A 12,960-nucleotide genomic window follows, 5' to 3' on the forward strand; every position below is an offset into this window, starting at 1 on the left:
CACACATGCCAGGCAAGCGCGCTACCGCTTGAGCCACATCCCCAGCCTTTTTTAAAGGCTAATCATAAGTGGAAAGTTTTGGGTTGGGTTGTTTTTTGTGGGTTTTTTTTTTTTTTATACTTTTGAAACTGTAGCTAAGAGCACTGCTGCCATACAGATTCCCTCTCTCCCAGCAAAGTAGGAGGTGAAAGGAAAACATTGCTTGATGCCAGTTTTCTGGGGTTTTACCCAAAATTTACCCCCAAGACAGTGGTGTTCATTCTGCTTATTCCTGGCAGCCTGTATCCTGGCAAAGCCAAGCTACATTGGTGGCACTTGTAGCTACTGCTTTTATAGCAAGGAACAACAGCAACTCTCAACCCTCCTGCCTTCTCTCTGAACCTTACTATGACTCCAATTTACCATGATTTTTCCTGGGTACATTTTTTTTAATTAAATATTAAAAAAAAACAGGATAGGAAATCTCCTTTTGACTTTAGGATTGTTCCTTTGGGGCTTTTTTCTTTTTAATTTCATGAGCATAGGTAAAGATTGTCCTTCTCTGTGTAAGCTTATTTTCTGAAAATGATGGATTCATGTTGGGAAGTTTCTGGGATGTTGTGCCTAGCTGCTGAAGCTAAGATGAGTGTCTCCCCCTGATCTTTGTGATGATATAAAATGGTTTTTTAAAAAAGAAAACTTAGCTTGCCCTACTTTTCTTTAAATTACTTTTTTCTTTTTTCTTTAAATTACTTTTCTTTTTTTTTCTCCTTCATTTAAATTTTTTTACCCTTTCTCCCCATCACCCCCTTGGTTTTATTGTGTGTGTATTCAACAATGCTTGGTTCCAAAATATTGATTCTAAAGCATTATTTTTTCAGAGACTCCAAAGTAAAATGAAAGTATTCTGCGTATTGGACAGCTTTCCTGGAATGATTCTGAGCTGGAATGGGTCTAGGAGCCCGTGTTCTCTGTGTGTTCTCATGTGTTATGTTTATAGCATCCCCTTTTTGGCCACATCTCCCTCCCTATATTCAAATAACTCCTTGGTCTGAGCTTTTGGCTGCTTTTATCTCTTCTTGCTCTTGCATCCTCACCTTGTTGGTGACTTTAAACTGCCACCATGTATTGTTTTAATTTTGAGCACAATGTGAATTCTTTCAAGTGTGACTGTTATGCCCTTGGGGGGGGGGGTCAGAACCCATACATAGATCACATGCACTTCTCTTCTGTGAAATGAAACCTCTTGTGCTTCTTTCTTTGCCACCTAATTTCCATGTTCTAATTTTGACCAAAAGTGCTTAAAATACAATAAGGCAACTTGACACCTCAGTTGTATAATATGAAGAAACACTTGGTGTCCATTGCATAGGACAGCCTAGTGTTCCAGAGATTATTAAGTCTTTATATTCTTAAAGGAGAAAAGAGGGAGAAAAATAAAGAGAAAAGAGAGGCAGCTGACCCTAACCAGTGTGCAGAAAGAGGCAGAGACGTTCCATTTATTTGGGAAGCACCATGCGTACTGCTGTATGAGAGAAAGCATTGGACTAGTCATCCAGTAAAGAAAGGCCATTATATCCTCCATATAGCCTGAATAAAGCCATGGTTATTGTGTTATAGGAAAAACGGATCGTGTCCCTGGATTCAGCCAACACCAGACTGATGAGTGCACTGACCCAAGTGAAGGAGCGGTACAGCATGCAGGTCCGCAATGGCATCTCCCCCACCAACCCCACCAAGCTTTCCATCACGGAGAATGGTGAATTCAAAAACAGCAGCTGCTGATGGGCTCTGTGAATACAGACTGTGGAAGGAGACAGAAGGAAATTTACCAGCTCTCCTGTCCCCAGCACTTTACCCAGCCTCTAGAGGTTTACAGAATGTTGCTATGTCAAAATGGAAATATGGGGAGAAACTCTTAAATGAAGAAAGGAACCTTGTCTTTCAGGGCATAATGCGAAGACTTCCAAGGTCAATGCTTTCCCTCCATGTCTCTATGTACATAGGGAACTTAGTTCTGGGCCATGTACAGAAAATACCACTGTAATATACCAAAAGGAAGTTAATAATGTAGATTATCTTTTTAATTATTACTATTTTTATTATTGTTTTCCTCTTGTTGAAAGCACTGCAGTTGTTAGAGGAGGAAAAGTAGGAATTATGTATGTGTGAAATATGAGCCTATGGGTTCAGTAGGTAGAGACCAAGTGTCTATCTGATAGAAGCACATAGAGTGCAATAGAACATTGTCAGAATGAGTTTTTTCAGGGATTCATCTGCCAGTTTAAAAACCCCACTCTAGTCCCTCATCTTTTAGGAAAAAAATGCAAATACCAAAATCCATACAAAACAGTAATTTATGCCACTAATCAACCAAGACTGGTTCTGTCAGGCAGTTAATCTGATTTGGGGATTTGCTGTTTCTGAGGATACAGATAAAAGTAGTTGCATCACAGCCGGACTTTAGGAGTGATTTCTGTTGAACTCCTGTCAATGTTTATTTCCTCTGTCTATAGCAGATGGAAATTTTCTGTTTTAGATAATGGGGATTTTTAATTTTTACTCCTGTTGTAATAAAGGGTGTTCTTTTTCCTCTTTACAGTTTGTAAAACTAAATATTTGTGTCTCTGTATGCCATCTCCATTTTCACATGTCCACTGCCCTTTCCTCCCCATGGTGGGAGCAGTCATCAGTCATCAACAGGATTACTCTCCCCTGGAGAGGTCATTCAAATATGCTGTGCTTAAGCCATTCAAAATAAACACCCTTTCTTCCACACAGAAAAGGGCTAACTACAACATAGCAGAAATCTCTATTTCCTGTTAAAAATATATTTTTTTTCTTTTTGTAAGCTGTAATTTTGTTTGGGATAAAGATTTTATCCATTATACTAGCAAATTTATGTTAATCTCCATCTTCAACTTTTAAATTGCTTCTTCCTCAGTAAAATTTGGAAAGGAAATCAAAATATGAAGAATCTCTCTTATGAGTGATTAGTCTTGTTTAAAAGAAGAAGGAGAAGAAGGAGGTGGAAGGGAGGGAAAGAAAAGAAAATCAAAAGTGTTAGAATGGCATATTCCAATTGTTATTTCCATGCTCTTGTAGATTTGGCAATAATGACCCAGCCTCAACATTTGTCCTCCATGGCTTTATTATAGGACAGATTAAAAGTCATAGAAAAGGATTTCCTTTTTTCCAGAGGTATGAAATGTCATCTGGAATGCAACTTAGATTGCCAGAAATGGAATGTTACATGTTAAGCAGACATTATATATACATATATATATATATACATACACATATATATTTACACGTGTACATATAATTGCACAATAGGAAATGTTCATGCCTTCTACACTGTCAGATGTACAGATATAATGTTAAAAGGGTCTTAAATCCTCTTTAAGCAAGATCCAAGCTATTGTTTTATATTGAGAAAGCAACAATGTTTTTCAAATAAGTTAATGTTATTTTAAATTACAAACTTTAAGAAAAAAAAGTTTTTAAAGGAAAAAGGGAAGAGAGAGAAAAAGACCAAGGGAGACATGTGCATAGAGTGAATGTTTCTTATAAGGGAACAAGAGAACAGGTATAGTACCCTCTTGACTGAAGCCTAGACTTAAGACACCAAGCCTTCCTTTCCACTGAATCCCAGGCTTGCCTTCCAACTCTTGACTCTGATCTCTCTCAGGTGGATCTTTGTATTGAACTTTGCATTTCAGCGACCTCACCAGAGCCCCCCAACCCACACCTTTTAAATAGTTTTCTTCATAACAACCCCTGTTTCTTCCAGGCAGAAATCTTTTAACAGGAGTTTTTTGTTGTGCTTAGAAGAACTGCAGACTTCACGCCAGCTGTTTGGTACTTGGGTATTTTGTTGACCCTTAGTAGTTTCTGTAAATTCTTTCTTTCCTCCAGTCTGGGGGTACACTGTGCTCAAAATCACTCAACAGGAAAAAATATTGCCAGTTCTGAAGTAGTGTCCTTTGTTGGATGAGGGAGGATATAAACGTAGATCTGTTCTTGATTGTGGCTTATTCTCAGCTCTAGCAATGTTTAATCCATTCTTTGTAAAAAGTCTTCAATTGTGCTGCAGAAAACCTGGTATAAAGGACTGTCGTTTCAGTGGCCTTAAGTATGTAACAAGGGTGATGTCTTGTACTAAGGTGTGGAAGCTCTTCAAGGGTTGGTTATTGATTACAATGGGCTTATCATATTATATTAAGGGTTGGAAGGAGACAAAAACCAAGTATGTTTTCAGTAAATATCTTTTTAGCATTCTGGAACCTCTTTAGAGGGCAATTTGCATTGGATAATTCAGTGGCCAAAGTATTTGGACAAATTATGCAGCCCTCTACCATCAGGTTATCTTGAATGAAGAGAAGAAACTTTAAAAATAATAGTGATAATAATAATGGATAATTAAAAGAAAAGAAGTTCAGAGTTGATGTTAGATGTTAAATTTTAGATTATCCTTTGAGCTTACTCCTATCCAAATATTTTTCTGAGTATTTCTTTAGTAAAGCTGCAATCTATAGAATTTACTCTGAAAGATTATTTTTTAGGTATGGAAGAAGGCAATTAATAGGGTATAATTTTTATTGGGGTATTGTTAATTGACTTTGCTTCAGCCCATGTAGGTACATATTTTTGTTTTGCTAGAAGGAGGTGTGCGGTTGAAGAGAAGCTGATGGATTAAGATGGCTGCCTAGCTCTCCCAGTGTATCACCACATGGTAGGGATGTACCAGGGTTGAATGGAATTTGGAATTCAGGTAAAGTGCTTGTAAAGTGCTTATCTAGATAACAACCCATCTTGGCCAATAGCAAAGAAAATGTTAATAGAACTCATGCAAAGAGCTTCACATTTCCCTTTTGTATCACTGGAGCAATAAGTTTTTCAGACCAAAGCAGCAAGAAGAGTTAAATTTCCATCAGGCCATTGTTCTTCCTTGAGCCTCTGCAATAAAAGCCATGGCATGAAGGAGATTATAACTATAACAAGCACTTAAGTACTTACTGTGTTCCAGGCACTACCATCAAAGTACTTTTTGGGTCTAGGGCTCTCTGCAAAATGAGGTCATCAAGCAGCTATAGCTTTTGCTTTTCTCTTGATAACAAGTTGTCCAGAATTAGCTTTCTGACTGGTCTGCTTCCACCATTCTCTGTGATGGGGTTGGCTAGTAAAGAAGAGCTAAGATTTTTCTGTCTAAGACTGCTGAATGTATTAACTCTATGTCCTTGATCCTGAGCTTGATTTACAGGGAAAACTTTTCAGATCTTCCCTTTTTGTGGATTATTATATTGGTTCCTTCCTTAGACCCCTGGCTTTCACTGTGTCCTCGGGGGTACACCAAACTGGGAATAGAGTTCTCATTTGGAAGTCCCAGAGAAAGACAACTGACATCAAGAGAGTTTACATTAGTATTTGGTAGGCTTCTATCTAGATTTAGCTCTAGTTATCTCCAGTTTGGAGTTTCTGAAGACTATATGGGACTGAGCTGAAGAATGCAGACCTCTTCAGGGTTTCCTTAGTCCTGTTAGTCTAGTCCATTGTGACTGAACCCCAAGCTTGACAACCAGACTAGACTTGTCACCGCATCAGACCCAGTGGCTCCAAATTGTGGATTGATGGTTCATGCATTTTCAGCTACAGTTTTCAAGTCCACCTTCTGTTACCAATTGTAGAAAGCCAAAAGGGCTTTCTTCTCTGTTCTTCCCTTTCTCAAGTCTAGTAGTAAAATCCCTTGCTTGCCCTAGCAGTAATTAGTTGCCTTCATGCCCTTTTCCTGGTATACTTCATTTTTTTTAAATCAACATATCAATTGAAAGGACTTATGCTAGTTTCTTAAAAGCAAGAAATGTTGAGGTGTTGAATTTTTAAATAGTCTGTCTTCATCTTTGAATGACTATTAGTTCTAGAAGCATTCTCGTCATGACCCAGTTATGAATGCTCTTGAGTTTTGAAAGGACAAAAGTGATGAAATTTGTATGAAATAGGATAAATATCTGATGAGAAAGAACCCAAGGAGGACACATGATCCAGAGCAGGAGTAATGCATAGCAGTCTCCTTAGTAGCCCAGAGGTCCAGGACACAGGAGGATCTATAGCCCTTGCTCACTCTTAAAATGCATCTATTATAGAAAGGCTACTGTAGAAAATGTACACACCCACAGAAAACACAATTCCTAGGGCTTCCTTTTTATGAATGTTAATGCATTTAATGCAGTGATTCCAAAACTTTCTTGGGTTTTTAGGTTTTATGTTTTCATTTATTAGATTTTATGACAGTCATTCTCTTCTCTTTAAAATGTACTATATGTGTTATATGTATATATAAGTTAAATGACTTGAACTTGATTTGGTTTGACATTGTCTCAAGAACCCTAGATATCATTACTGATACCATAAGGGAGTTAAAGAAAGAAAGTTGAGTATCACTGTAGGACACAGAAAGAAGTAGCCTTGGTTCCTGGGTCAGTTAATCCTCACGTGTTTGTAACCAGCCCAGCTAGGCTTGGCAAATGGAGTGAGCCATCCAAGGAAAGAAAGTGGTACTTTTGGCCCACATTGCAGCATGCATTTTAATTTCCTACTTGATGGATATTTTTCATTCAAATGTCCCTTATTGTTTCCCTAGGAAGTTTTAAATTTTGGGACTTAGAACCAGATCTATGTATTGGTGCAGTGGAGATTTCCACAGAAGCTGTTTTAGGGGCCTCCATCATCTGTGTGAGGGTGCAAATATTTATGTATAAATACCATATTTGTGTCATTTCCAAGCTCCCAAGGGAAAATTTCAATTCCCAATTCACCAAAAGGTCAAATACTGATCAACTCAATTACCACTATCTTGCAACAAAACTAAAATAGTAAAGGTTAAATTTTGACTGGTGCTTAGACATTTCTTAGTTATCTTGAAATCAACTCAAACAGCAGTACATTTACCCAGATTACACCTCTGATTAATTTACCTTCTAAATTTGATTTTGTTTCTCATCTCCAGGGCCTTAATAAGAATGTGTTAATACACATGAATATTTTACAATGATAACTCTAAATAATTTATTTTTTATTTCAAGAAAGAGAAATACACCTTAGAAAAACAAAACCCGAGATTTTATTTTATTTTTAAAGCCATATTTTTGTGCTAAGTAGCACTTAGATTGTTCCATATGTGAGATCCATATCTGCATTTCATTACCTGGGTTTGTTCTAAAGAAGATTTATTTTTGTTCTGTGAATAATTTTTGACGGTTCTTGTACATGTACAGATATAGATACGTTTGAGGTCTTTTATTGATATTCCTACAAAGAATACAAATAAACTTTAACTTTAAACATTTCAGACTAAAGTTGCTACTGTATTTGACATATTACTATCTTACTTCTAGCATGCATCTGGGTTCTGAGGACACGTGAACAAAACAGAATGAAATGTATGCAAGGACATTATTCTGAAGAAATATTTTAATGTTAGGAATAACGTGCCTTAGAATTTCCCAACTTACAGGTAAAAATAACCAAAAAAAAAAACTACTTCTTAGATATAGGCAAAAAAACTACAAATAACTGACATTAACATGTTTGTATTATGTTAGAGAGCTCTTCATTCTGAAAAATTTTGAATTTTTTTTTATAGTTTATGGCTAATGGTTTCTTCCAGTTCCTGCTGAAATCACTACTATTTTCTCTTATATTCCCCAAAGAGATTAATGGAATTTATTTTCAAGATTTTTGTTTGATTCAGGCTTTTTGTCCTTCTTTGTGTCATTCTCAAGGTTATTGTTCCCAAATACTTCCATCTTCTCTGTTTACCTAATTCATTCTATAAAATCCAAGGCGAGGGTTTCATATGTAGTTTTCTTTTGTGTAAGTTTTAGGTCTATGTCTCTTCACATTTTCTGAGTTATTTCTAATAGTGTTCTTCTGGAAATTAAAAAACTCAAATTCACTGAAAATCCAGAGAAAACTGCTTAAAAGGAAACTGCTAATTAGTAGACTTGTGCTGCTTTTTGTTCACTTCAAAACCGACCCATTTCAATCTGAATTGCTGGTTACCTAACATAAGTTTTAAGACTTCTTGAATCTGAAACATCAAAAAGAAAGAAACAGGGCTGTGAGTATAGCTCAGTGGGAAAGTACAAAGTACTGAAATTGATCCCAGTATCCCAAAAAGGAAAAGAGAGGGAACTTATTGATGCTGTCTTATGGTCCTATAGTTCTCTTAGCTCTATCCACATGTGTACACTTTATGTCCTGCCATACCCTTTTTTATTTATTTTTCTTAGCCTCCTTCCAGCTGCCTGCCTTTTGCCACTAGGACTTAACATCAGTGGGAAAGTACATAAATCAGTTTTGTTAGCAAAAATGATGATGATGATGATGGCAAAGAATAAAACAAATAATTAAACTAATGATTCTCAATTATGACTATTCATCAAAATTACCAAAAAGTTTTTTGAGATTTTGAGGTTTTGTTTGTTTGTAAAGTAGTGATGCTTCCTGAACTCCACTATTGAATGGATAAATATTGGGACCAGGTTTTTGTTTTTTGTTTTTTTTGTTTTTTAACTTCTCCATGGGATTCTAACTTCAGCCAGGGTTGAAGGCCACTACTCCATATCAAGTTCTAAGCACTATGTGGGGATGTGTGTTAGAATGTTTTGTTTCTATTCCTGAAATGGGGATAAGACAGCTATAGGTATTTCCTTGCCTTCCATTTGGAATTTTAAATGCTACAAAAACTGATAATGTACACCGAACCTTCTGCCCCTACCCGCAAAACACACACACACACAATGACCTTACCAATTCCATTCTTTAAATCTGTGAGGTAGAAAGAAGTCTCTTTTCTAACATGGTCATCCCATTTATGGAATAGATAACATTCCCACAAAGCTGACCAGAAGATGGAATTGTCCCACTGGCTCCAATTTAAACTAGACAGTAGATGGCTTCTGGTTTGGTGCCAAAGCTTCAGTGAATATAACCCCAAAGAGGGCTTAAGGGCCCAGGCCAGGACCCAGTACAGAACATTCAACCCTAAGGAATAAAAATACTGTCTTCCCATCCCTGAAAAAAGTTCTTTGTAGCCCTGATACTCAGCACTGTGGTTTTATTACTTAAAGTTTGGCTAAGAGATTTATCAGATCCTGATTTGGACTTGTTCATTCCATAGCAGACTGCACCATAAGCCCTATAGTCCCCCTTTCTTCTCTTGGCCAGAACACACACTCACACAGACACACACGCCACTGGTCTTTCTAGAAAAGTGATTTTGTGAAATTCTAGAATGAATTGCCTCTGGGTGCTATTTCCTTGACCCTATGAATAAACTGTGACAAGCTACTAGATAAATGCCAGTCCATTTCTTTGCATGTAAAACTGTGATGTCCAGTGGTTGGATGATCCTTTAGGGTGCTCTCCAGCTAGACATACTATGATTATTACCTGATATAGTTGAAAACCAGGCCCTTAGACCATGCTCAGTAATCAGTTTGAGACTTTTCTATCAGTGTTTTAGGAACAGTTATTCCTCTTCACAATCTCCTATCCCACAATACATTGAAAGAACAAGAAGAAAAAGGTCTAGAACATATATTCAGAACACATTATAATGTTAATATTGATAATTAATAGAGAATGTTTTTTAAGTACCAAAGTGTGCCAGACAATTTGCTGAGCACTTTGTATGGAATATTATCATTTAATCAGAACATCAACCATATGAGTTAGGTTCTTATTTCATGAGGAAATTGACACTGAGACTGAGTTACTTGCCCAGGTTACACAAATAAGTGCAAAGCCAAGACTTGAACTCAGGTCCTTCTGGCTGTCCTGATCCAAAAATAAAGGAGGTTAAAAAAAGAGCTCAGGAAAAATGTTATAAAGGCTAAGAAAAAGATCTGAAAACATCCTGGCACATAACCAACCTGTCACCAAGAACCCCAGTGATGGCAGAACAAAATGGGTTTTTTTCCGTATTTTTTTCCTAAATATATTGTTTTTGATAATATTACTTTGCACTGTCAAGTCATCAGACTGATCAGAATTAGAAGAGGACAGAAGTCTCACCTCTCTCAAAAATTGGTCTTTCATCTCTTCTTGGTCTATCGAAATTGAAATGGCAAAATCTGCTTTCAGGATTCCAAAAGAGTAAGCACCTGAAAAAGAAAGTGCTTCCTAGTTCAGGGGGATTACCTGTAACCGCTTGAAACTTGAAGTTCACAGCAGTCAGTAATGCCCTTGGATACCATAGATGCAATGTGGTGATTAAGGAGTTCTAAAGGAAAAAGAAGGGAAACTGAGGACCAAGAGAATGCTCAGCCACAATTAGGACCATACAACTAGTGTCTTGAAAGAATAGTCCCACGCTTGTAACTTGGTCCCCTCCCCCCCTGAAACTTGTGTAACTTGGTCCCCCTTCCCCCTGAAACACAAACACACAAATGCACACACATCCTGGCCTCCCATCAGGAATTATTTTCCAACTCTTTTGTATTTTTTGCCTTCCTTTTAATCTGTTAAGGAGATGTTCCACACTATGCTGGAAATACTCGCTTCCTGGGGGCTCTCTGCCCCAGAAAACTCTACAGAAGTAGAGTTTTCTGCCATGAGCCAAACATAATCACCATAGGAATTACAGCCTCATAGAAGGACTGTTATAATTGGATAGCATTTTATAGTTTAGAATGTACTTTTGCATAAGTATCTCATTGAGCATCCACAACAAACCTGTGATCCAGGCAGGTACTTTTCTGTGTCCCTATTGAAGATGAGAAATAGAGACTAGGAAGTGAGGAAAACTGCCCCTCAAGTGTTCATTGTAGTCACTAGAGATCACACTAGAATCCACATCTTTAATTCCTATCCCTGTTCCCAACATTCCATACTGTCTTTCACAAAAAGGTCCTGACAACCTGGACTAAGGACCTACTGTCCAGACTTAACTACTCAGTTATTAGAGTGGGAACTTGATAAATAGAAGCAGTTACCTGATTCTGGTGCTGATGTTTTTTCTTTAGATTCTGGGTGGCTAGATGAGCTTAAATGTTGGACCCGAGTGGCAGTAACTATGTCTCTATCGGTGCAACTGTCTACTCTTGTCACAGCTAGAGAAGGGGGAAATAAAGGCTTATTGCAACTTCAGCCAGGAGTAAGGTATTTGACACGGAGTCAGAAAGGCAGCCACTGCCATGTACTCAGCGCTACAGAAACCACCCTTTTGTGGGAAGCTTAGTTCCCACCAATCCTCAACTTACCCCTGCAGGCTCTCATGACAGCCCTTGAGTTGCTACACCATTATCTTTCAAAAAGCACCCCAATGTCAGAATTTGTAGGACTTGAGCAATATTATGAGGCTTGTCCTCAGTCCTACTTTTTTCTTTCAGTAGTTCACAGCCCAAGAAGCCCAATGCCCTTATGTTATCTGCCAGTCACACACAACCTCACCATGGCAACCAGGGACACTTGATACCTCATCAAGGGATAGAACCCCAAACCAAGCGCAGCCTCTTTCCCAGCATCCTCCCTCTTCCTGTGTAGCTGGCCATACACTGAGATGTCCTAGTCTCCCCAGCTCTCTCATGCTCTGTCACCAAATCCTGTCGGTGGCTTGCAGGTCTTTTTTTATTTTTTAAAATATGGACATATCCATATTTTATGGTATATTATTACAAATTATTTAAGCAAAAGTACCCCCCTTATCCAACCTAGGGACGACCAATACAGTTTGCCATAAAATATCTTTCACACATTGAATTTTAAACATTTGAAGGCATAAAGACCTACCTTATTTCCTTTAAAGGCTGCATAGTTTTTCGTCAAATGTACATAACTTATTTAACCAATCTGCTTTCAATAGACATTAGATTGTTTCTAATTTTTCACTGTAGAAAACAATGCCACAGCAAACAGCCCTGTGTGGAGGGTGTGGGTGCATGGCTGTACTCAGTTCTTATTTCCTTATTTCTAAGGGCAGAATTTCAGCAGGAAAATTCCTGCACCTTTCAAAACTTGACACCCTCTGGCCAAAGGGCAGCACTAGTTTCCACCAAGCCCCTGTGTTGGCAAGCTGTGTTTTTCCTACATTCTCACCACCCTTTCAAATCTTTGCCAAATTGGTAGGTGGAAAAAAATGAATTTTTAAATAATTTTTAAGTATCTTTTTTTAAACCTGCACTTTTATGATTTAGTGAACTACGCATTTAATGTGTTTGTATTGGTATTTCTTTGATTGGTGTCACTTGTGAACAATGTAAAATTGATTCCCTCGTGACGCTCCCCACCCGGCACCCCCAGATCCCACCTGGATTCTGCTCCCTGTGCTGTGCACCAGCCCTCCCTACGTACTTCCTAGTTCACCTCTCCTAATGGCCTCCTCTCTACTTTCCCCAGGAAAAGCCTTATACTTTTCTTCAGTAAATGAACAAATTTGTGAAATTTAGAAACATGAAAGTTGGGGACACCCATATCCTCATCACATTTTCACACATTTCCTCCCAATCTTTTTCTAACCATTGATGGTTGTTTCCTGTCACTGTTGGGACTATTGTGTGTATAACTGGAATCATGCTTTTTAAATTTAGCATCCTAATGCTAATCCCATGTTGTCATTACCCCCTTGCTTCTGGAAGCAATGAATTTGAGCATTTTGCTCATTTGCTAAAATCCTCTAGTGGCTTATTTAACTGTAGAATTAGGCCCCAGTCCACCTTTTTTTCCTCATGCCCTGACACTCCTTTCCCCAGTCACACTAGACTGTTTGACAGCCCCAAACAAACCACACACTTTGATATCCACCTTAGCCCAGGCAAGGGAGAACCTTCTGGTGGTACTTCTTGCCAGTGAAATTCTTCATTTTATCTTTTGTCCAATTACTACTTTATATTAAACCTTGTTCAAAACAGGTACTAAAGATGTTATTGAATTAGGCCACCTATGTGCAAAACAGCATTCTAGGCATGGGAGAGAGAAAAA

The 12,960-nt window shown here is 37.9% G+C and overlaps 2 protein-coding genes across 8 annotated transcripts in view; one reads left to right on the plus strand and one right to left on the minus strand.

Annotated features, from left to right (window-relative positions):
* Rasal2 (RAS protein activator like 2) overlaps nucleotides 1–2,578 on the plus strand; it is a 323,464-nt gene extending 320,886 nt beyond the window's left edge. For all 7 annotated transcript variants that reach the window (XM_021722624.3, XM_021722625.3, XM_005319764.4 and 4 more), the window contains one exon: nucleotides 1,600–2,578. In XM_021722624.3, the coding sequence (XP_021578299.1) occupies nucleotides 1,600–1,742 (143 nt within the window). In that variant the 3' untranslated portion in view covers nucleotides 1,743–2,578. The remainder of the gene's footprint in view (nucleotides 1–1,599) is intronic.
* Nucleotides 2,579–6,797: 4,219 nt separating this feature from the next.
* Clec20a (C-type lectin domain containing 20A) overlaps nucleotides 6,798–12,960 on the minus strand; it is a 32,656-nt gene continuing 26,493 nt past the window's right edge. Inside the window, exons 11-13 of the mRNA XM_040278021.2 lie at nucleotides 10,977–11,093; nucleotides 10,057–10,145; nucleotides 6,798–8,068 (exon numbers count right to left, since the gene is read on the minus strand). Coding sequence (XP_040133955.2) covers nucleotides 7,970–8,068; nucleotides 10,057–10,145; nucleotides 10,977–11,093 — 305 coding nt within the window. The 3' untranslated portion in view covers nucleotides 6,798–7,969. The remainder of the gene's footprint in view (nucleotides 8,069–10,056; nucleotides 10,146–10,976; nucleotides 11,094–12,960) is intronic.

Source organism: Ictidomys tridecemlineatus, chromosome 10, assembly GCF_052094955.1.
Source record: "Ictidomys tridecemlineatus isolate mIctTri1 chromosome 10, mIctTri1.hap1, whole genome shotgun sequence".
NCBI classification, from domain to species: domain Eukaryota; kingdom Metazoa; phylum Chordata; class Mammalia; order Rodentia; family Sciuridae; genus Ictidomys; species Ictidomys tridecemlineatus.